The sequence below is a fragment of the Vigna umbellata genome, chromosome 4 (assembly GCF_029865625.1).
Source record: "Vigna umbellata cultivar VRB3 chromosome 4, Vumbellata_1.0, whole genome shotgun sequence".
Taxonomy (NCBI): Eukaryota; Viridiplantae; Streptophyta; class Magnoliopsida; order Fabales; family Fabaceae; genus Vigna; species Vigna umbellata.
The window spans coordinates 22007543-22031609 of NC_142168.1; the positions used below are offsets into that span (position 1 = coordinate 22007543).

Sequence of the window (24067 nt, forward strand, 5' to 3'; positions counted from 1 at the left end):
TTCTGAATTAACTGTATTTGATACACATCCTTTACTCCTACCCAATCCTAAAATAAGCTTTAGAAAACATGAGGCTATGTAATTTTCCAATTCAAACAATATTTTAAAAATATTTATGTTCTTCTTCTTGTCATCAAGAAATACTTTTTCTAAATTCTTAAAGAATTTTTTTTCATACGTTATAAGAAATTCATTTTTTTACTAACGAATAAAATTCGGCTTTAATCTATTGGTACATAAAAATTAACTGTTTATCTACTTTTAAAAATTCATTAATAAAATATTTGTTGATAAAATTTACATACAAGTAGAAAATATTATACGAAAAATGTGAGTTATCTACATATATTTATATATAAATTTTAATTTGTAAGTAATGTAAGTATTATATACAATTTCTAAAACTAAGTTACATACAAATTTTTTTTTTACTGATTTTCCATATGTAAAATTGGTATATGAAATAGGACAAGAAAATTTGCAAAGAACAAAATCCACTGATATACCAAGTAAAAAACATTACTTACTGATTTTACATACCCAGAAATTCTTTTTCCTCTTTTAGGTAATCCTCTCCTCAAAATTTTCTCACTTCTTGAACTTGAGTTCAGAGAGTTCATCCCGAAGAACATTAACTCACGAACCACTCACTTGTGTCGTCGTTCACTGTCTCTCACTCTGACCTCACACCCTAATCTTGTTCGTTCACTCACCGTTGTCTCAACTCATTCTCATCTCACTCATAATTGTGTCGTGTTCAGTCATAGGTTCGTTGCTGACGACGATCACCAAATTCTTCTTCTCGCTCTGATGGTGATGCTCACATAGTTCGTTGATATGGTAAGTAATTCCTCTCTTCATTCATATAGCTAGTAATCCCTAAAACCCTAAATTCCTAAAACACAAAAACCATAATCCCTCTTTTCATTCTTTCATTAGCACATTACGCTGTTTGGTTCGGTTTGCAAGACATTGTTGCATTGTTACCAGAGCTGGATTGAGACAAAGGTGTTGTGGTTTGGGAAGAATCGGAGTGGTATTAAGGTATATTTCGTTGTAGCCCAACCCAAATTTGCTAGAGATGATACTCGAAGAGAATCTATATATGGAGTTAAGTTTGAAGATGAAAATTTAGAGTTAAAGCATGAAAGAAAAGCGATGCTATCAATGTTGTCATATTAACTAAATTTTCTGTTTTTCACCTAATTGTTTGTGTTATGCCTATTTCAAGGCTTCGAAATTTCACATACACATTGGTTGTCTATTTCCTTAGCCCACCAGCAACAGTATTCTTCTTGAAGAGTGGAGCGTTGATTACCTCCATGACCATTATCTACTTAAAGTGATTTCTATGCTTTAAGCTTGAAATGTGGTTAAATTTGAGACATTATTTGCATCTATATAGAATGTAATACGTTGCTAGTGATGTATTGATAAGTTATTGTGTACTAGTTTAATCCCTTTGAACCTTCTATTGACTTATATATGTTCACTCGCTTACTGTAAGCTGAAACTGATAGGGAAGCAGGAGGGAACACAGGTGTCTCAGACAAATTCAGATTTGGCTATTTCAGATGCTTTTCAGATGACAGGAGTTGTTGATTCTGATGGTGAGTTTTTGCTTTCATGTGTTTGAAAGTTCAATCTTTTCGTACCTCTTTAATTGGATTTTTAAAGGTTCTTGTTCCCATTATAGGTAATAGAATAATCGGTGTAATAACAAAGGTTCGGTATACTCTTGTAGCACTTTATCTGACTCATTGTGAAATTTCTTAAGCTTTTGCCTTGTTCTGACAATATTAGGCACTTATTATTTGGAATTTAGTTGAGTATCATGGACAGAGGATCTGATGCTCGCAATATATTTTCTCTCACATGTCTACTTTACTAAATAGTCTTAGTATTACTCATTGTAAGAGAAGAATTGTTTACTTGATATTTATATGACAGTAGAGTATTAAGAAAGTTATGGCTAAGAATGAAAAATATTTCTTTGATCTTGACGATGAAAATACTTGTGATTGTACTCTTCTGATCATTCAACTACCACTAAGAATGCTTCATTCACCCTAGCTTAATATTTTAAATCATTGTTATTGTCTTCTTTTATATCAAGCTAAATAATATTTCTTTTTACCTTGTTAATTTCAACTCGGGTAATATATATATATATATAACTTGTGTAGCTTAGCGTGAAAAATTAATAAATAGTGTACACAGCTATAATGTCTCTGATTGAATTCTAAATTTTGTACTTTCATTTAGTTACAAACTGCTATGCATGATAAATTTGTTAATTTTGATCATAACTATCTTGAGAGTTATGTCAAGAATGATTTCTTATTGGTTGAGACTACTCATAACAAAGGAAAATTAAACTCTTGAAGATGTACTATTTTACTTTTCTGTACAAAATAATAGCTCACATTCTGGGCATATACAGGATGTCTCTGTTCAGCAGCACCCAAAAGTTGCTGCCAAGCCTTTAAAGGTATAATAGTTGATTTACATTCGTCAACCACAGCTTTGTTGTTTATATGATCATTTGATTGCATTGATGGCTTGTTACCATCATTGGTTAAATTATATGTTCATCATGCTTCCTTCCTAATCAACCGTGAAACATTTAATATGATTGATTGTGTTGGCAAGGTGCAGGTGTGAAATTATTGAACAGACGGTGAACACAAATTTTTTTGTACTTATTTATCTCTTGTATACATGCCATTACCAGCAAAATTTAGTACTTATTAGGCTTCTATCTCCTTCCATTAGGTGTATTAGTCTTAATCTTAATTATGCGAGTTTATCATAAAAATTGTTGTTTTGAAATGCAGACAATTATTAGATTTATTGTTTTGAATTTTGTTTCGTTTGACTGCAGGTTATGCATAGGTGATCAACTATTGAATAATGTTTGACTGTGGTCACTAGTCAAAATACATGTGGTTTGTCGGGAAATATGTTGAGGTGTGATAATCTAATATATTTTTGTTGTAAAGCTATTATAGATATATGACGTATGTGTTGAAATTTTTGGATATTTTTCTTTTACCTGTTGACTAATTGTCACTTGTAATGGATAAATGAAAATTCTGCAAAATCAAAATTTTAAAACAACAGAGAAAAAAAATTACTTGCTGAACTGCTAAAATGATAAACGAGTTTTGATTCTTTAGAAACAGTAATTGGGGTTAAAACAGAACATGTATTCAGTTAAATCTCGTCATTTGTGTGCGTAGGTTAAGTGTTTGAAGATGGAGGTGAAGACTCTGCTGCTGATGGAGAGATCACACAAAGTAGAAAAGACTCTGGAGATTGGAAAACTATTATGGGAATGATTTGTTGGGAATGCTCCAAGAAGGCGTTATATATCATAAATTCTCTTCATTTGTGTTAGTATAATAATTATTTCAACTTTATAAAAAAATTCAATAAGTTTAGTATAAAATAATTATATTAGGAAAAACTAGTCTGATATTAAAATGATCATATATATATATATATATATATATATATATATATATATATATATATATATATATATATATATATATATATGGGATTTGTTAACTTGCGAAAGCTTGTTTTTTCAGTTGGTACATTTTAGTAATGTGTATCGGGTTTTAGTAGACAAAAATACTCTCGTATATTATGTATTCTAAGTTTTAAGGTTAAGGTAATTTTATTCTCAAAATAAAAAATAAAAAAACAAGAAACCTTCCAAACCCTTATTCACCTCTCTCATTTCTCTCAACTCTTTCTCTTTCATCTCTCTTGCTCTAACATTTTTTCTGTCATCTCTACTGTAGCTAAGTGAAAAAATCAGAAACATTTGGCGTTAAACAATTTGCCTTTGTAAAGAGGTGAATAATTGGCATATTCACCTTTAGGCAAAGGTTTATTCAATATCTCTTCAATTTTATCATCTTCACTAACCTCTCTAATTTCATCATCTACATATGTTGAATCATCATCTCTAACAAAAAAATCCTTGAAGCCAATTACCAATTTCTTCGGATGTCATTATGCTTGTGAAAATTAGATAAAATTAGATAAGACAAATTATAAAATGAAAATTCATTATAAAATCAGTTTTTATAAGAAATTGTTTAACAACGAATGTTTCTGATTTTTTCTAAGCCAATTCCTTTGATGTCATTATGCTGGTGAAAATTAGATAAAATTATATAAGACAAAAATTATAAAATGAAAACTCATTATAAAATCATTTTTTGTAAGAAATTGTTTAACTGTGAGTATTTCTGGTTTTTTCTAGGCTAATTACTATTTTTTTTCCTATGTCATTATACTTATGAAAATTAGATAAGACAAAAATTATAAAATAAAAACTCGTTATAAAATCATTTTTTATAAGAAATTGTTTAATAATGAGTGTTTCTGATTTTTTTTTTTCAGTTGGGACTAATGACAAGGAAAATGTTGGAGTGAGAGATGAAAGAAAAATGGTTGAGAGGAATGAGGGAGATGAGTAAGGGTTTGGAGGTTTCTTGTTTTTTTTAGTTTTGAAAATAAAAATTATTCAAATACCCTTGATCTTAAAACTTAAAATTCATAATATATGAAGATATTTTTATTTTCTAAAACTCGGTACACATTGCTTAAATGTACCAACTAAAAAACATGCAAGTTATATATATATATATATATATATATATATATATATATATATATATATATATATATATATATATATATATATATATATATATATATATATATATATATATATATATTTACATATAGGTTTATTTATAGATAATTATTTATGAATAAATTAATAAATAATTCCATACATTTTTTCTATATAAATAAATCCACAAATAATTATATAAATAAATTTATAAGTAATATTTATTATGATTATTTTATTTATGAGTTTTTGTCCGTAAATAATGAATAGGTAATATTGTGTTATTTATCGATTTTGTAACTTTCTAATTAATTTTTGTTATAGATAACAATTTTTTTTAGTGAAAATTTCTCAATAATTATTGTTATCAAAATTTATAAGTAAGTTGTTTGCTAGTAAAACAAAAATCTGTCATGTTACTAAATATTTTATTGGGTTAGGGTTGACTGAAAAATTGACATTTATTTTCCATGTTTTTACCTATTATTTGTTAATAAGCTATAATTAGTATATAAAAGAAGCCATAATGACTAAGCTAGCATGAGTCGGAAAGTGAAGAATAATGTGCTCTACTTTATATGTTAAACTCAAAAAGATGAACTGTTTCCACAGTTTATTTGTTATACAAAATATCCATTGGAAATATACCCATCTCATACGATGGAGATCTTATGATGCGGTTTTTTAATAGAAAGAAAGTGCGCATTTATACCTATTGCCGTGAGAAGAAAAACAAGGGCGTGTTTATAAAGAAAATTGAATACAATTTTTATAATTTAAATAAAAAAACTGATGTAAATGATTAAAATTTTTACATTGTGTTAGTTGAATGATATAGATATAATATATAATTTAATTGAAAAAAGTTTACAGATTAAATTCTAATTTTTTAATTTTGATTTATTAATTTAATGTATAAATGTTATAATCTTCTCATATTATCAAATTAGAAATATTAATTAACTAAAATTTAAAAAAGAATATTTTTAGAATTAAATCTATCTTACTATATATATATATATATATATATATATATATATATATATATATAAGGGATTGGGAGACCAACCCAGTCTCACTTTTGAATTGAGAGGAATCATTCTCTTATGTGGAAATAGGGTGTTGCTCCCTCCACCTCCACACCCTTCTCCCTCCACCTCCCCAATTATCTTTAATTCCAATTATATCCTTAAAGTTTTAAAATTTTTTATTTTTATTATTTTATTATTTTAATATTTTAATATTTAAATATAAACTAATATAAATATACATTATTAAAATACATTAAAAAGATATTCAAAAATAATAAATCAAAATATTAAAATATCTAATAAAATAATAACAAAAACATAAAATTAAAACAAAGCTTAAACGGATGACATCCTTCAACGGATGTCAACATCCGTTTAAGGCGAAACGGATGTCGACATCCGTTTTGCCTTAAACGGATGTTGACATCCGTTGAAGGATGTCATCCGTTTAAGCTTCGTTTTCATTTTACGTTTTAGGGTTAAAGGATTATTGGAAAGATTATTGGAAGGATTATTGGAAGGGTTTAGGGTTTAGGGTTTAGGATTACTGGAAGGATTATGACTACGTACCTGGAGAGGAACCACGACAAGCACATTACACCACAAACGCACTGCACCACGTACTGCACCGAAAGCAAGAGGAAGATTGCTTGATAATTCTTTTCACGATCACTGAGCTTTGCAGAAAAATATTTTACTCATACAAGGAACTACGTAGGTTATCAGTGAAATATGTTATAAATGAGTAAAATTAAAAAACAATAATTCTAAAAATAAAATTTTACTGAGGGACAAAATAGTAAAGGGGAGGTGGAGGGAGAAGACTGTGGTGGTGGAGGGAGCAACACCCGTGGAAATAACGTCTCAATCACAATGGGCTTCCTCAAGCCCAAAGGAGTTCAACAATCGTTACAAAATAAAAATAGACAAGAAAGAAACTTTTAAAGAAAATAAATGTGATAAAACCTTCTTCGATTATCTTTCTCCAAATCCAAGTGAAGTAGCTCTTTTCTCCAAATCACAACCCTTTCGATCTTAAACAATAATAACATTTCTTCTCACACCTATAATCCAGATTTCCTCTCCCAAAAATTAAACAAATAATTAATTTCGCCAAAAGTAAAAACAACAAAACATAAATACTAATAAATAGTGAATGACAAATTAAAATTTGATGTTATTGATTTTTTTAACTAAATAATATCTTGATAATCAGTAACAATAATTATGATGTATTAATATAAAAACATATTTGTATATACAATCGTTTATGTTTATACAAATTTTGGCTTTAAATGTGTTTTTTTAGATTTGAAATACATTCTGATTTTTATTTGGTATATGTAATAAAAAATTACTTTTTGTTTCCTATCTCTTTTTTATATATTTTCTTGTTCGGTAAGTATTTTCTGAAATATTTATGGATTTTCTTTATGTTCAAGATATTTATTTTTTGGCAAATCTTTTCTACTAAATGGTGATATGTCAATTAGCAAACTAACTAATAACCATCGTGAAATAAAAAATAAGAAAAACAAAGATAAAAGCAATATTATAGATGAATACACGTGGAGAGAAAAACATTTTTAAATTTAAAATCTTTTAGTTACTTTTTGTGCTTTTTAAGATTCTATTTACAATAATAATATGATCGATAATTATTTATATATTGATAGTTAAAAAAACGGCAATTTACCATAAAAATGCCTTCAATATTGATCTTAATATCACATATCGTTAAAATTGTTTATTAAAATAATAATAGTAATAAAGAAAAAATATTAAGTTTGTAACATAAGGTTAAAATATATTACCTGATATGTTGTGTGTAATCTCTTCAAAACTTTCACTACTGTCATGACACAGAGGCTGTCTGATAAATTACTTAAGAATTGGAAATATGCATGACGCCAAGAACGTATTATTAAGATTGAGCCAAACATTCTCCAAAAGTTTATAACAAATCCAATTGTCATACTTATATAATATTCACGATTGAAAATCAAATTATCATCCTCTTGAAATTTAACAATCGGTTCTTCTCTTGCCACTCCATCAATACACCATTTCTTTAATGGTGGTCCACAGAGATCAACATTATCTTCATATTTCGATGCATCGAAACTCTGTAATTGTGTGCCAGTTGGAATTTTTCCAGATAAGTAATTATGTGACAGATCTAACACAGTGAGTCGATCAATTTGACCAAGAATGGAAGGAATAGAACCAACAAGTTGGTTTTGTGACAAATCAAGAAATTCAAGTGATGATAACTCTCCAACATTTGAAGGAATTTTCCCTTTCAATTGGTTTCTTGATAAATTCAATGACACCAATCCAAATAAACCCTCTATTTCTTTTGGAATTTCTCCTGATAATTGATTGTTTGAGAGATCAATGCTTTTTACACTAGTGCAGAATTGACTTTTAACGTCCCCCAATAGACGTCCGTCCACAAAATCCCCAACGTATATAATTGACCGGTGGCATATTCGTAAATAAGTGGAACTCTAGACGTCCGTCCTTGGTCGAGACGGACATTTATAATATTATAGACGTCCGGCTTAGGTGGCGGAAGTTTAATAGGCTGAACAAGGAAACCCATGTCAGCCCTTTGAACGTCCGTCCTTGGTCGAGCCCGACGTTTATCATGTTATGAACGTTCGTCCCCCTCGGACGGACGTTTAATAGGCTGAACAAGGGACCATATGTCAGCCCTTTGAACGTTCGTCCTTGGTCGAGACGGACGTTTATAGGCTGAACAAGTGAACGTGTTCAAGTACGAACAACTGAACGTTTCAATTCACCAAGTAGGGACCTTAAACGTCCGGCCCCGCATATCGGACGTTTAATGTGCTGACAGGGTGGTTGGACATTTAATTGTCTCAGGCCCTTAAACGTCCGATTTGTGGGGCCGGGCGTTTATAATATTATAAACGTCCGGGCCCTCCCAGGACGGACGTTTAAGGGCTGGCATGGGGAGTTGAAACGTTCAGTTGTTCAGTGTAATAAACGTTCGTCCCCCTCAAATGGACGTTTATAATATTATAGACGTCCGGGCCCTCCCAGGACGGACGTTTAAGGGCTGGCATGGGGAGTTGAAACGTTCAGTTGTTCAGTGTAATAGACGTCCGTCCCCCTCAAATGGACGTTTATAATATTATAGACGTCCGGCGCGACCCAGGACGGACGTTTAAACCCACCCGCGAATATCATTTTTAAATCCTCAAAGACGTCATATTAGTGACGAATCGGACGTCTATAATATTATAGACGTCCGTGCCCCAGCGTATCGGACGTCTAAGACTATTAATAGTGCTCCCGCGAACCCGTGACCAGTTAACTTTTGGAAACGCGAAAACACTGTTCATCGTCTTCCTCCGCAAACGTTGTTGCGCCATTGATTTTCCAGGTGCGTTTTCTCTTTTTTGGACCGTTTAAATTGATTTTCAATCCGATTACATTGCTCTGTGATGAAATACCTTTGATTTGAACCGATTAAAAATCGTTTTCGGTCTGTTTTTTTGCAGTCTCTTGCGTGTTCTTGGGTGCCTTCTTGGACTGTTTTTGGACTGCGTTTTAGGCCGTTCACTCCTCCATTTCCCTCCTTTTCATTTCGAATCTACATTTCAGGTTAGCTTGTTGGTTGAAAATATTTTGTATGCATGTAATTGGGTTTTGTGAATGCACGTTTTTTACTGTAAAATATGACTGTGTTATTGGCTTTTGAATATATGTGTATTAGTTGTGTTATTATAAGTATCAAATCATTGAGTGACACTTAGTTCCCCTTTGAAATTTAAGACAAACGATTAATCTTTTAATCGTTTGTGTTAAATTTTGAATTGTCCGATTGGACAGTTTGAGAAAATTAATTTTCATAATTTGCACTACCATGTCAATTGGAGTTTAAGGATAAGATTGATAAAATTTCGGTTCAGTACTTGTGTTGTTCTCCGGATGCATATTTGATTGTGGTCATCGTTGACTACTCTCATTTTATGTATTTCGGAGACCAATGCGAAATGCTGCCGAAATCTTATCAATTTTATGATGTAGACTTCAATGCACATGGCTAAGCAAATTATGAAAATTAATTTTTTTGAATGGGTAGGGCCTAACCTTGTGAGAGTTAAAACACTTGAACTGATGATTTTACGAACATAGTATGGATCGAAGCTGGATGAACGAACGTCGCATCAGTGAAGAATATGAGAAGGGTGTTTCGAAGTTCTTGCAATACGTTGAACAAAATGCTAAGTCTGTCAACGGGACATATTTTTGTCCTTGTGTGCGTTGTCTTAATCAAATACGGCAAGACTTAGGCAATGTGCGTGACCATCTATTCATGTACGGCATAATGAGGACTTATACCGTTTGGACTTGGCATGGAGAAGTACTGGAGCAGCCTACCACGTCACGAGGAACGGATTATGTGAAAGAATGGATGAGTGACCATTTAGAGGACATGATACGTGATGTCGGTGAAGATAATTTTGGAAGGGCTAATTTGTATGATTCTCTTATTAATGATTCAGAGCAACCGTTGTTCCCAGGATGCTCGAACTTTACACGTCTGTCTTCAACTTTAAAGTTGTTTAGTTTAAAAGCAAGAAATGGATGGACCGATAAAAGTTTCACCGAGTTGTTGGAGTTGTTGAAGGAGATGCTTCCAGAAAAATACTCTACCTATTCGTAATTACGAGGCCAAAAATTTTTTATGTCCAATGGGTCTTGAATATCAAAAGATACATGTTTGTCCTAATGATTGTGTTTTGTACACAAAGGAGTTTGCTTCGTTAAAGTATTGTCCAACATGTGGTTTATCCCGTTTTAAAAAGAAATCTGACAGAGTCACTGGTAATGAAGGTAATGATGGTGCACCTGCTAAGGTGATGTGGTATTTGCCTATAATACCTAGGTTCAAACGTATGTTCTCTGTTAAAGAAGATGCAAAGAACCTTAAATGGCACTCTAACGAAAGAAAGTGCGATAATCTTCTTCGACACCCTGCTGATTCTCCACAATGGAAAAAGATTGATGACAAATTCCCTGAATTTGGTGCAGATCCAAGAAACTTAAGGCTTGCACTTGCAACTGATGGTATGAATCCTTATGGAAACTTAAGTAGCAAACACAGTTCGTGGCCAGTTATGTTGATGATTTACAATCTTTCTCCTTCGTTGTGCATGAAGAGAAAATATGTGATGTTGTCCATGATGATATCGGGTCCTAGACAACCTGAAAATGACATTGATGTTTACTTAGCACCTTTAATTGATGATTTGAAATTGTTGTGGGAAGAAGGCATCGACGTGTTTGATTCACATGTTCAGGAACAGTTCCGTTTGCGTGCAATGTTGTTTTGCACTATAAATGATTTCCCAGCGTATAGAAACTTGAGCGATTATAGTGTTAAAGGTCATTTTGCATGTCCCGTATGTTAAGAAAACACTAGTTACCTTCAGTTGAAGCATGGTCAGAAGACAGTATATACAAGACAATGAAAATTTCTTCCTCGTAATCATCCTTATCGTAGATTGAAAAAAGCATTTAATGGAAGTGCTGAGGATGAGGTTGTGTGCAGACCCCGGAATGGTGAAGAGGTGTACAACGAAGTCAAAAACATTGACATTGTGTTTGGAAAACATCATAAAAGTACCTCTGCAAAGAACATTTGGAAGAAACGATCGATATTTGAGTCGCCGGACCTAGCACCTGCAGCTGCTAGGTACGAGCTGTGGAAGGCTGCTCGGACTAAATCTGATGGGAACATGACATCTTCCTCCGCTGCCTTGATCTCACAGAGAATTGTAAGTTCTAATTATAAGCAGTTCTTTGATTGTGTATCTATCACAGCATGTCTTCTAACTTGGTTATTTTATGTGCAGGATGAGTTGGTTGAGCAGCAGACTCAGGGCACATTTGCTGGCCAAGGTAGGGACGACATTCTAACAACGGCCATTGGAAGGCCCGAGCACCCAAGATGTGTACGTGGAGTTCCTGGGGCGATTGGTCTTCGTGACTACTTTGGCCCTACACAGAAAACCCCCCAATCAATGAGTCAGGAGACACTGAGGCAGATGAATCTTCAGTGGGAGGAAAGACTCAACCAAAGCATGAGATCAATGGAGCAACGATTCATGGAGCAGCTACGAGAACAAAAACAAATACAAAGAGCGCTTGAAGAAAAGTTGCACTCCATGACGCAAGGCAACATGGGGGCCGATGACACTCCCACACCACCTCGTGTCAGCACTAAAGGATCATGCTCTGCTGTAGACCCCACTCAGTACAGCGGTCAATATGAGCTGTTGGTTGATGGGGATCCCCCACGCATTGTGGCTGTCGGACGAGTGCTTGAGGGAGGGCAGACCATTCATGGTGTTGCCATATTACCCTAGCACGTGCGTGTGACCATTGACGTGGTTCGGGATCCCCAGGCTCAGGTGCCTGTACCCACCCCAGAAATTAACTTTGTGGGGGAGGCCATAGGATCATTTATTGCCTGGCCTAGAGCATTGATCATGTCCCACATCGCTACTCCACAGGTATAATTAACTTAGTATTTCTATGTTTATTCTACAAATAATTGTTGATAACGCTTTGACGTAAATTCTTATCTTCAGTTCACACGTCCTCAGAAGCAGCCGATTCATGATACAGTCATAGATGAAGATGATGACATGGCTGAAGCGGAGGATGATCCTCTATCAAAACTAATGACAAAATTACCCAGGTTGAAGAAAACACCATTAGAACTATACTGGGATTTGAGAGTATTTGGTCTTCCCCCACATGTGCCAGTTTATATCACATTATCTGATGGATTGGAGATGATTGGGGGAGACCAGATGTTGAATATTTCCATCATTCAGCTGTGGTGCATGTAAGATAGTCAATTTGGTCTTTCATATTACTTTTATTTACATTGTTATAGTTTCTAACAACTTAACTTTGTTGTTTTAGGTACGTGGACACAATCGTTGTAGACCAAGGTCGGTCTTCCATGTATGGATTTGTTGAACCTCAGACCATTCAACCGTCTGGTAACACACTTCAAAACAGACAAGATTATTTGCAAACATGGATGGATGAGTCAAAAAGAGACGTATACCTTGTGCCATACATTGAGGGGTAGGTGTTGTTATATGTGGTCATTTTATTATTATAGTTTCCTTAATTAGTTGAATAACTATTTGTCCTTCGTGATAGGTCGCACTGGCAGCTGATGGTCATCATTCCCAAACAATGTAAAATTATATGGTTTTGTTCGTTGCACAAGAGGATGAAAAATGACTTGAGAACCATGCTTCAAGGGTAAGTGTTTCTCCAAAAATGACTTTGAATTTGATGTTCACCTTCAACTTTTATGATAAATATAGTCATATTAATTATACTTTGTGTTTTCAATCTGTACAGAGTTATTCGTAAATCTCGTGGTCAACTGGTTCAAATTTTGTATCCAAAGGTTGTAAGTCATTTATAGTTTCTAATTCATTTTCTATGTTATTGAATGATCTAAATTCTTAACTATTTAGTTTGTGATTTTAGTGTAACCAGCAGCTAGATTCATGGGAATGTGCCTTCTATGTGATGTGTTGGATTAAGACCATCATTCGAGCTGTCATTACAGATGACTGGAATGAGGTAATGATGTATACTTTCAATACATTACAAATCAAATTCATCTTCAACATATATGAAACCATAATGAATCTTTATTGAATTTTGCAGCGCTTCAAGAGTACATCGCCTATTCCAGAGGACACAATTAAACAGATAAGGCAGGAGTGGACCGCTTATCTTCTGCAAAGATGGAGTTAGGAATAGTTTTATTTCTTGTTGAACATTGTTTAGTTTTAGTTTAAGTTTTATGTTGATAGTTTTGGTAGTGGATTGAACTCCACATTATGTAGAACTTTGTTTATATGAAATGCATATTTATATTATTGCAAAATTGTTCTGGGACATTTTTCTGCTTTTCAGGTGTGGTTTTATTGAAAAAATAAATCAATTTTAAAAAAAAACGCCCAGTAGACGTCTGTTAGTGCACAGTCGGACGTCTATAGACGTCCGGCAGTGCACTAACGGACGTCCAACTCCCCAGATCCTACCACAACAATTCAGCCAAGTAGACGTCCGGGGGGCGAGGCCCCAGACGTCTATATGAATGTCCGAGGGGTTCTTAGCGGACGTCTATATAAAGGTCCGGCCTGACATAGTGGACGTATATAGACGTCCGTCCTGACATAAGCGTCCGACCTGACATAGCGGACGTCTATATAAACGTCCGTCCTGACACAACGGACGTTTATATAAACATCCGTCCTGGCACAACGGACGTCTACATAGACGTCACCCACATAGACATCCGACCTCCGCCGGACGTCAAAAGGCCCACAGAACGGACGTCTATAGCCCGTTCTGCACTAGTGTTAGAAGTGATAATTCCATGTTTGTGAACATTTGTTCTGAACCTTTCCACATCAAGATTGCATTCAAATCATATGAATAGTTACCTAAGATATGTTGAGTGTTGACTTGATGAACTTGATAATCTCTCAAAGAAGTCGTTTGAGCCATTGAGGAAAAGTTTTTTATGCATTTAGGAATTTCACCAGATAGGTTGTTTTGTGAGAGATCTAAGAGTTGAATGCTTTTTAGATAACAAACTTGTAACGGTAAACTCCCACGGAAATAGTTGCTTCTTAAGATTAAAAATTGCAACTGCGATAATTTGTTTCCTATCCAATTTGGGATAGATCCTGATAATCTATTTTCTGCTATGTCTATCATCACTAATTGTGTGCAATTTTTCAAGATGGAAGGGATTTTACCGGTTAAGTTATTGTTTCTCAATAACAAAACTTGAAGTTCAAGGAGTGATCCCATTGAAGAGGGAATATCTCCTATAAATTTGTTCTGACTCATTTAAGTAAGTCAATGATTTGAAATGGGTCCAACAGTCTGGAATTTGTCCAGAAAACATATTATTTGATAGGTCTAATTGGTATAATGATTCAGCTACACCACTAGAGCATAAAAACGAAAAAGAATTTGAGAATTTATTGTTTGATAGATCAAGAATCACTGAGCCTCGTAAAAATGACGGAACAGGACCTTCAAATTGATTTGATGCAAGATTAAGCCAAACAGAATAATAATGATTCTCTATTGGCAAATTTGGAATTGTACCTTGTAAATTATTGGATGAGATATCAAAACTCCTCCAATTTGACAATCGAAATTTGGTCCAAAACCATTTTGGAACAGTACCTGATATTCCATTATTTGAAATGTCAAGGTTTCCAAATTCGTTTTGTTTTTCTAACCATTTGGGAAATAATGAACCAAGCTTGCAAGACCTCAATTTAATATGATGCAATTGAAAAGGCGGAGTCCAATTTTGACTAAATTCTAACGTCAATGAGTTATTTGACAATATCAATATCTTTAACTTTGTCATATTATAAAAATGAGAGTCAGTTAACACACCTTTCAAAGAGTTTGATATCAAGGATAATTCCTCAAGTTCCGATGGAAATCGAAGATGTTCAGAAATTGTCCCATTTAGCATGTTATTATCAAGGTACAATCTTTTTAATGATGGCAACAATTTGAGGGTGTTAGGCAAAGTACCGCTAATTTGATTGATACTGAGATCCAACGTTTCCAACTTTGCAAATATTGAGAAATCAGGTAATGTGCCATTGACTTTATTTTGACCAAGATATATTTCTCGTAATGAGTATCTAGAACATCCAGACAAATGATTAAATATCACTGTGAGATCTTCACTCAACTTGTTGAAAGATAAATGCAATAACTCCAAAGTACATGTGCTCCCAAATGATTTTGGAACACCACCTTCTAAAGAGTTAGACACAATTAACAACTGCTCCAAATGAGATGGCAATCTAGTGTCTTCAGGTATCTTCCCACTCAATAGATTATAAGAAAGATCCAACTTTTTTAAATTTGAAAATGCTGAAAGGTCAGGTACAGAGCCTCTGATTTGATTGTTTCTCAAACACAATTGTTGTAATGAGTATCTAACACAACCACTAGACAAATTATGAAGAATTGACGAAAGATCTTCGGTCATATTGTTTTCAAACATGTATAATGAACGTAGGGTGCATATATTCATGAATGATTTCAAATCTTCACCCTTGAACACATTATAGGAGAGGTCAAGGTGCTCAAGCGAATTCATGGCCAAGCCAAAATGATTTGATGTCGAACCCTTCAAGAGGTTACCATTAAGGTCAAGCTCAACAAGGTTGGAAGTGGTGTTTGACAGCCACTGGAATATCATCGGTTGTGTGAAGGAGTTTCCAGAAAGATCAAGGACAGAAAGGGAAGTAGAAAAATTGAAGTTGGAAGGGTTGAATGAAAGGAGAAAATGATCGGAAAGGCCACATTCAGATAAACTGAGTTCTCTTAATTTTGGTAGCTTGGCAATGGTTCGGAGGTAGCTAGGAGAACTGTAAAAATTAGATATGGAATTGAAGGAAAGATGGGTTAAAGAATTAAGATTAGATAACCATTGATCACTACTGACAATTTTGAGAGCACTATCGTATCCTCCAAGATAGAGTTTATGCAAATTTGAAAGGTTTCCTAGTTGGGAAGGAATGTATCCTTCAAAAGAATTGCGACTGAGATCAAGATACTGCAGTCGAGAGAGATTTCCAAGTTCACGAGGGATTGAACCCTCCAAATAATAATTTCTTGCAACATTCAAATATTTCAAATGAGAAAGAGAACTTATCTGACTTGGAATTTGTCCGCCAAAATTACATGAAGAGAGATCAAGATATCTCAAGTTGGTAAGAGAGCCAAGAAACTCTGGAATATTAGTGTCTGTAAAATCATTTAAACTGAGGTTCAAATACTGTAAGTGTCGCAACTCCATTAACGACTTGTGGATCTCTCCACTGATGTAACGCCGAGAGACTTTATAAATACCAGAAAGAGAAAGATATGGATAATGATACTGTCCAGGAAGGTGGATGCTTATAATATGAGCGGTGAGGTTGGTGCATCGAATCCCCTCCCATTGGCAACAGTCGGGAGTGGTCCAAGATGAGAGCATGCCGAAGTCATCAACAATGGCAGCCTTGAATTGAAGGAGTGCATCCCTCTCCTTTGGAATGCATCGGATGTGGTGTTGTCCATAAGCAGCCTGCAACACCACACTCAGCACAAACATAAACATAATCACTTTGAGAATATTCATGATGATGAAATAGAGAGAGTGAAATAGATTGATATGTGTTCTGAATTAAGCACTCCCAATACCCTCATTTAAACTCACCAACTCTTTAATTACCTATCCTTTCACTCTGTCTTTCCCTTACTTTATTCTAAGTCGTTGTCGTCGTGTTTGTCTGTTTCCATTTCTTTTATTCATCATATCAACTAATTTTTGTGGTCCATAAATATTGTAGTAAAGCAACCCTTATTTTATTTATAAGTATGACTCACTAAGTTACTTTGGCAATTCAGTTTATTTTGTTTTCAGTTTATTTTGTTTTTCTGTTTAAATAATAAAAAAATTAATGACATTTCATTTCAACTTTATAATCCATTGTTATTAATGCATCTATTAAGATAAGGCCCAAAGCCTTATAACCCAAGTCCAAAACGCAAGGCTGAGAGATAAAAATATCTCATGTAAAAGCTACAGCCTCGAGGCAACATTTGACACCAAAAGAGAGAGAAAGTAGAAAGAGTCTTCTGGAAGCTGGAAAGAAGGAGTCCGAAACTCACTTACGGTGCACATCCATGATTTCAGAAAGAGATAAAAGAAACAAAGTGGGACAAGGTCTTCGGCAAAGGTAAGAGAGAAAACTCAAGCTTTTATTATTGTGTTATGAATTATTGTTCTGTATTACATTCTGAAAAGAAAGGGGAACTCTATTTATAGAGTTCATGGGAAAGGTGAAAAATAGTAAAACCTAGCTTAACTAAATAAACTGATTATTTAGTTCCAATAGCCTCCCCTCAAGCTGGATTGTGTATGCTCATTAGTCCAAGCTTGGGAATGATGGATCGGAACCGAACACGATGAGGAAACTTCGTAAAGATGTCAGCTACCTGTTCATCGAAACGAATTGGAAGGAGACGTAGAAGATTAGCTTGTATCTTTTCTCGAACAACATGGCAGTCGAGTTCTATGTGTTTTGTGCTTTCGTGAAAGCTTTGGTTATGAGCTATGTGTCTTGCTGATTTGTTGTCGCAATAGAGAGCAGGAGTTCCAACTTCTTGAACTTGAAGATCTTGAAGAAGATAGTGAATCCATTGTATTTCGCATACAGTGGCCGCAAGAGCACGATATTCTGCTTTGGTAGAAGATCTAGAGACAGTGCTCTGCTTCTTAGATTTCCACGAGATGAGTGATGAACCAAGGAAAATACAAAAACTTGTAGTAGACCTTCTAGTATTGGGGCATGTTGTGCAATCAGAGTCACGAAAGGCTTTTAAGTGCATTGGAGAATCGGCTGCAAAGAATAATCCCTTCGAAGGCTTAGATTTTATGTACCTAAGAACATGTTGTGCAGCCCGATAATGATAGTTAGTGGGAGATTGCATAAATTGACTTAATAAATTAATAGAAAAACATAAATCAGGTCTAGTGTTGGTAAGATAAAGCAACTTCCCTATCAGCCTTCGATAAGAGCCAGGATCATCCAAGTAGTTGTCCATTTTATACAGTGAGCTTGTATCACTCAGAAATGGGGTAGAACAAGGCTTGCATCCTAGCATTCCTGTTTCCTCAAGGATGTCCAGAGCATATTTCCTTTGACACAAATGAATTCCTTTCTTATATCTGGCCACCTTCAAACCTATGAAGTATTTAAGTTCCCTCAGATTCTTTATTTGGAATCCGTTATGCAAAAGACCCTTTATGTGATTGATTTCTGTCATGGAATTTCCTGCCAATATAATGTCATCTACATAGACAGTACGACTGTGAAATTTGTAGGTGTCCTTTTGATAAAAAGTGAGTGGTCAGATTTTGATTGAATATAATTGACAGAAGTAAGAAAGGTGGATAATTTTTCAAACCATTGCCTGCTGGCTTGTTTTAGACCATGTAGTGACTTAGTAAGCTTGCAAACATGACCTTTTTTATGGACATTAAGGCCAGGTGGTGGCTCCATGTAAACTTCTTCATTTAGATCTCCATGTAGGAAGGCATTATCCACATCAAGTTGATGTAGAAACCACTTATTTGAGGCTGCAAGAGCAATGAGTAATCTAACAGTAGCTAGCTTAGCAATAGGAGAAAAAGTGTCCAAATAGTCTTTCCCTTCTTGTTGGGTATAGCCTTTTGCTACTAGGCGAGCCTTATATCTTTCTATAGTGCCATCAACCTTGTATTTAGTCTTGTATACCCATCTACAACCAATGGGGTTTTTTCTTGGAGGTAGTTGTGTTAGAAACCAGGTATTATTTTCCTGTAATGCTTTGATCTCTCTTTGCATAGCCTCTGCCCACTCACTCATGTTTTTGGCTTCATTGTAAGAGTGAGGTTCAGTATTTGCATTGATGGCCATAGTGTACTTCAAGTGGTTTTCTGACAAAGAATCATAAGACAATAGATCAGAAATGGGATAAGGGGTTTTGAGGTTGTTTTTTATAGATAGGGATTGATTCACCTGTTGTACATAGTCACTTAGATACCTTGGAGCCCTTCTAACTCTATTAGATCTCCTGCAACTATGGCTTTCTTCACTATCAGCAGCGCTATTATTGTTATCCGTGTCAGTGGTAGCCTGTTGTTTCTTCCCTTGATTATTGGCTTCCATTTCAACAAGTCTCTCATCATCAACAAAGTTATAGCCGTCTAGGAGATCATTGAGAAAAGTAGTTTTGTTTGCTTCTTGGTCATTAACTTCTTTGTTGTTTTGTTGGTCTTTGCAAGGGAAAATGTCTTCATAAAAGACAACATTTCTACTTACAAACAATTCTCTAGTGTTGATGTCAAGAACAATGTAGCCCTTGATACCACTCTTGTAACCAAGGAAAATTCCTTTTCTAGCTCTTGGGTCAAGCTTATTTCTACTATTTTCAAGAGTGGAAACAAAGCATAGGCACCCAAAGGTTTTTAAATTCAAATAAGTGGGAGGAATATTATAAACAAGGTCATGGGGAGTTCTATTATTAAGAATGGGGGAAGGTAACCTGTTTATTAGGTAGACAGCGTGACTGATAGCATAAGACCAATAGGCATTGGGCACATTAGATTGAAACAGAAGCTGCGGGTCACATTAAGGATGTGTTGATGTTTGCGCTTTACAATAGAATTTTGTTCAGGAGTTTCAACACAACTTGTTTGGTGGTTGATGCCATATAAATCATAGAAGTTCACACAATTGAACTTAGGTCCATTATCTGACCTAACAGTTTTAATCATTTTATCAAATTGGTTTTTAACTTTCACAATAAAATTCTGCAATAGGTCTCTAGCTTTCCCTTTATTGTAAATTAAAAATACCCAGGTATGTTTGCTATAGTCATCAACTATAGTAAGAAAATATTTATGGCCATGAATAGAAGAAATTGAGAGGGGATCCCATATATCACAGTGAAGCATTTCAAAACATTCAGTGGATAAAGAAACACTTTTAGGAAAAGGCAATTTATGTTGTTTATCATAGTGGCAAGTATCACAAACAACATCAAGACTCATTTGCACATAAGGGAAATTTTCACATATCTATTTTATAGTCTTGTGTCCAGGATGGCCTAACCTATAGTGCCACAAATTTACATCAACACGTTTATAAGAAAAAATAGAATTTGAGACAAAATCTTGGTTCGGATTTGGAAAAGCTTGTAGGTAATATAGGCCTTTTTAGGGATTAACACACCCAATCATCTTCAATATAGAATTCTCCCTTATCTGACAAACCTCAGAAGAAAAAGTTAGACTGCAGTTTAAGTCTTTTATACGACTTTGGACAGAAATTAAATTAAAAGAAAAATCAAGAATATATAGGACATTAAAAATAACAAAATCTTTAAAGAATTGGACAGTGCCTGCATGTTCAGCAGTGATAACAGAGTTATTTGGAAGTCTAACATAAATGGGCTTAGTTTTATAAAAGGTGACAAAGTTCCTTTTCTCATGGGCACATGATCAGTGGCCCCAGTGTCAATAATCCGAGAAAGGGTACCTTGTTTGTCTTTTGTGCTATTTCTCTACATCTGGTTGACCTTATGAGTGGGTTCATCAACTTTTTCTATCATTCTGAGAAGCTTTTGCATCTGTTATGGGTAAAGGAGTTGAAGGCAGCATTGATGCTGCCTTGGTGAGTGGAATGAACACTCTCTGGGCCAGAACTACTCTGGCAGACACTGGCTGAATTCTAGTCACCCTTTTTGTCTTGATTATTGTCATTTTTCTTGTACCAAGGTGGGTAACCGTGTTTGGAATAACACTCATCCACAATGTGATTCATTTTGTTGGAGTAGGAGCACTATTTTCCATAGTTAAGATTCCTTCCTCTTCCTCTCCCTTGCCACGTGATCCAACACCACGTCCTTGGTTTTTCCAGGTCTGGTCAGGTCTCCAATTGCTGTTTTTGTCAACAGCATTGGCTAGAATTTTGATTTCAGCAGATTGGTGCTAGGTTACAGTGCCAATATCTTGTCTTTCTTGTCTCTCTTGATGTATGATGAGGGAGAAAACACGATTGATGTTGGGAAGGGGATCCATTAAGAGGATTTGAGTTCTTACAGTGGTATAGGTATCATTCAGCCCCTTTAAAAAACATATAACGTGTTCTATTTCTCTGTATTTTAGAGAAACTTTTGAGAGCTCACAATTGCAAGGGATGTCACATGTACAACTAGGTATGGGTCTAAGGGATTACAATTCTTCCCAGAGAATCTTTAAATTTGTAAAAAATTGACTAACACTCATTTCTTCCTGTTTGATTGAATGAATGTCTTGACGTAAATCAGAAATTTTAAAGTAGGCACCTTTAGAGAATTTTTCCTTCAATTCATCCCATAATTCTTTAGCCTCTTCAACATATATCACACTTTCTGCAATCTGTGGAGAAATTGTTTTTATAATCCAGGAAAGAACCATCATGTTGCATCTTTCCCATGCATCTAATAAAACTTCACTTCTTTACGGTTTCTTGATTGACCCATCAATGAACTTGATTTTGTTCTTGGAAAGAAGAGCCCTTCTCATGCTTCTGCTCCAAGAAGAGTAATTAGTGTCACTTAGGATTTGAGAGATGAGAGTGAGACCTGGATTCTCCCCAAGATGTAGATAAAAAGGACTAGCCGGATTGGTGGATTGATCCATGTGATCCATTGTAGCAAGAAGCAAGAAGAGTCCAAGAAACACACCAAAAAACAATCAGGAATGAATTCTGGGCAGCGAAAACAAAGGGGTTCAAGAAATATGTTGTGCTCTTGATACCATATTAAGATAAGGCCCAAAGCCTTATAACCCAAGTCCAAAACGCAAGGTTGAGAGATAAAAATATCTCATGTAAAAGCTACGACCTCGAGGCAACATTTGACAGCAAAGAGAGAGAAAGTAAAAAGAGTCTTCTGGAAGCTAAAAAGAAGGAGCCCGAAGCTCACTTGCGGTGCACATCCATGGTTTCAGAAAGAGATAAAAGAAACAAAGTTGGATAAGGTCTTCGGCAAAGGTAAGAGAGAAAACTCAAGCTTTAATTATTATGTTATGAATTATTGTTCTGTATTACATTCTGAAAAGAAAGGGAAACTTTATTTATAGAGTTCATGGGAAAGGGGAAAAATAGTAAAACCTAGCTTAACTAAATAAATTGATTATTTAGTCCCAATAGCATGCAAGATTTCAATAATATCAATTGACTTCGAATAATTTTTCAATAAATCAATTAATGCATGCAAGATGGTTAATTTTTCTTAACGCATAGAAAGAGTCCAAATTATTACAATTTAATAGTTTTATATTATTTATTCTTATATAGACACTAGTAAAAAAAAGGGATTAGAAAGCGCAATATACGCTTCGGTTTAAGGGCACTACTAACTCGGTTCTAGGCGAAACCAAGGCATACAACTCCTGCCACCTAGACTTGCCAATTGCTACTAACTCGATTCTGATGAAAACCGAGGCATGATGTGGACATACTAACTCTTCATTTCTTTGATCTTTTTCATTTCCACAGCCCAACATCTTCTTCTTCCCTCGTGCTCTCACTTCTTCTCTGTCCGTGCTCTCCCATTCTTCCTCTCTATTCTCTCCCATTCTTCCCCTCTCTCGCTGCTGTAGCCTCCGCTGTTGTACCTCCTCTGTCGATGTTGCCTCCGCCACTACTGCCTCCGCCGCTCTAGATCCACCGCTCTAGATCGCCATCGCCAAGCCGCTCCAGATCGGTGAGCCCTCCGTCGTTGCTACCTCCGCCATTGTTGCCTTCACCGCTGCTGCCTCCGCCGCTCTAGATCCACCGCTCCAGATCGCCATCGCCAAGCCACTCCAGATGGCCAAGGCGCTCCAGATCGACGAGCCCTCCGTCGTTGCTGCCTCCGCCATTCTTCCCCTCTGTATCTTCATCTTCATCCACCGCTCCAGATCCACCGCGAGTCGTTGCTACCCTCTCACCCCTTAATGGAATGTCGCCACCGTCCTAGACCGGCAATCTTCCTCCAGCCATTGAAGCCCTGTGTGATTGGAAACCCTAAGGGAGCTTCCTGGTTCATTGCAAAAGGTGTTCATCTGCAATAAAGATGAAGTTTAACAGTGTTAGATCTGTGAAATTTTGTAGATTTTGGCATTGTTCTTAAGCCCAGGCCAGTGAAGACTCACAATCACAAGCACTTTGGGTTTCTGAAATTTGGAAATGTTAGGTCTGTTTTGATCTCGGATTGGGATTGAGATTGGGATTTTCCGATTGCGTGAAAAACAATGACTTGCACCACTCCGTTTCTGGTCGCGTACTGAAACAATTTCTGGTTGCGTACTGAAAAACATGTTGCACGTGAAAAAAAAAGGATATTGCCTCGGTTATCTAAGAACCGAGGCATATTCCTATCTAGTTTTATCTCAGTCCATGACCGATGCCAATAATAAAAAATAACCGGTGTCTTTTCTTCTTATTGTACTAGTGAGAGACAAAATATTGTATGCAAATAAACACAATTAGCAATTCGTATATCGTTAGTGGTTTTTTTTTTATAAAATTCATAGAATAGATATTTTTCTTTAATGATATTTTAAACAATTTGTAAGTCCAACTAAATATTAAGAAAATATTTAATAGTGAAAGGTTATGTTACCATTTTTATCTTGTTTCTATAATATTGTCACCTCATCACTGCAGATTTAACGTATTAACTTGCATGTTATGGTTTTAAA

At 35.0% G+C, this 24067-nt stretch overlaps 1 protein-coding gene and 1 long non-coding RNA gene across 5 annotated transcripts; one reads left to right on the top strand and one right to left on the bottom strand.

The window, feature by feature from the left end:
- The first annotated feature begins 533 nt into the window (after nucleotides 1–533).
- On the top strand, nucleotides 534–3509 carry LOC124845960 (uncharacterized). 4 transcript variants are annotated; one of them, XR_015785776.1, is made up of 6 exons: nucleotides 534–840; nucleotides 940–1044; nucleotides 1508–1610; nucleotides 2444–2491; nucleotides 2885–2970; nucleotides 3243–3509. It is a non-coding gene; the product is annotated as an uncharacterized LOC124845960 (long non-coding RNA). The 4 variants fall into 4 exon arrangements; XR_015785777.1 differs by having other exon boundaries at nucleotides 538–840; nucleotides 1521–1610; XR_015785779.1 differs by lacking the exon at nucleotides 2444–2491 and having other exon boundaries at nucleotides 537–840; nucleotides 1521–1610.
- Nucleotides 3510–7377: 3868 nt separating this feature from the next.
- On the bottom strand, nucleotides 7378–23245 carry LOC148199570 (receptor-like protein EIX1). The gene is given in 12 exon segments (XM_088112711.1): nucleotides 7378–7392; nucleotides 7500–8094; nucleotides 12437–12446; nucleotides 13086–13099; nucleotides 14153–14620; nucleotides 14622–15284; nucleotides 15357–15752; nucleotides 15990–16876; nucleotides 17791–18664; nucleotides 18763–19881; nucleotides 22743–23056; nucleotides 23111–23245. Coding segments are annotated over 12 exon segments (5490 nt in total).
- Nucleotides 23246–24067: the final 822 nt, after the last annotated feature.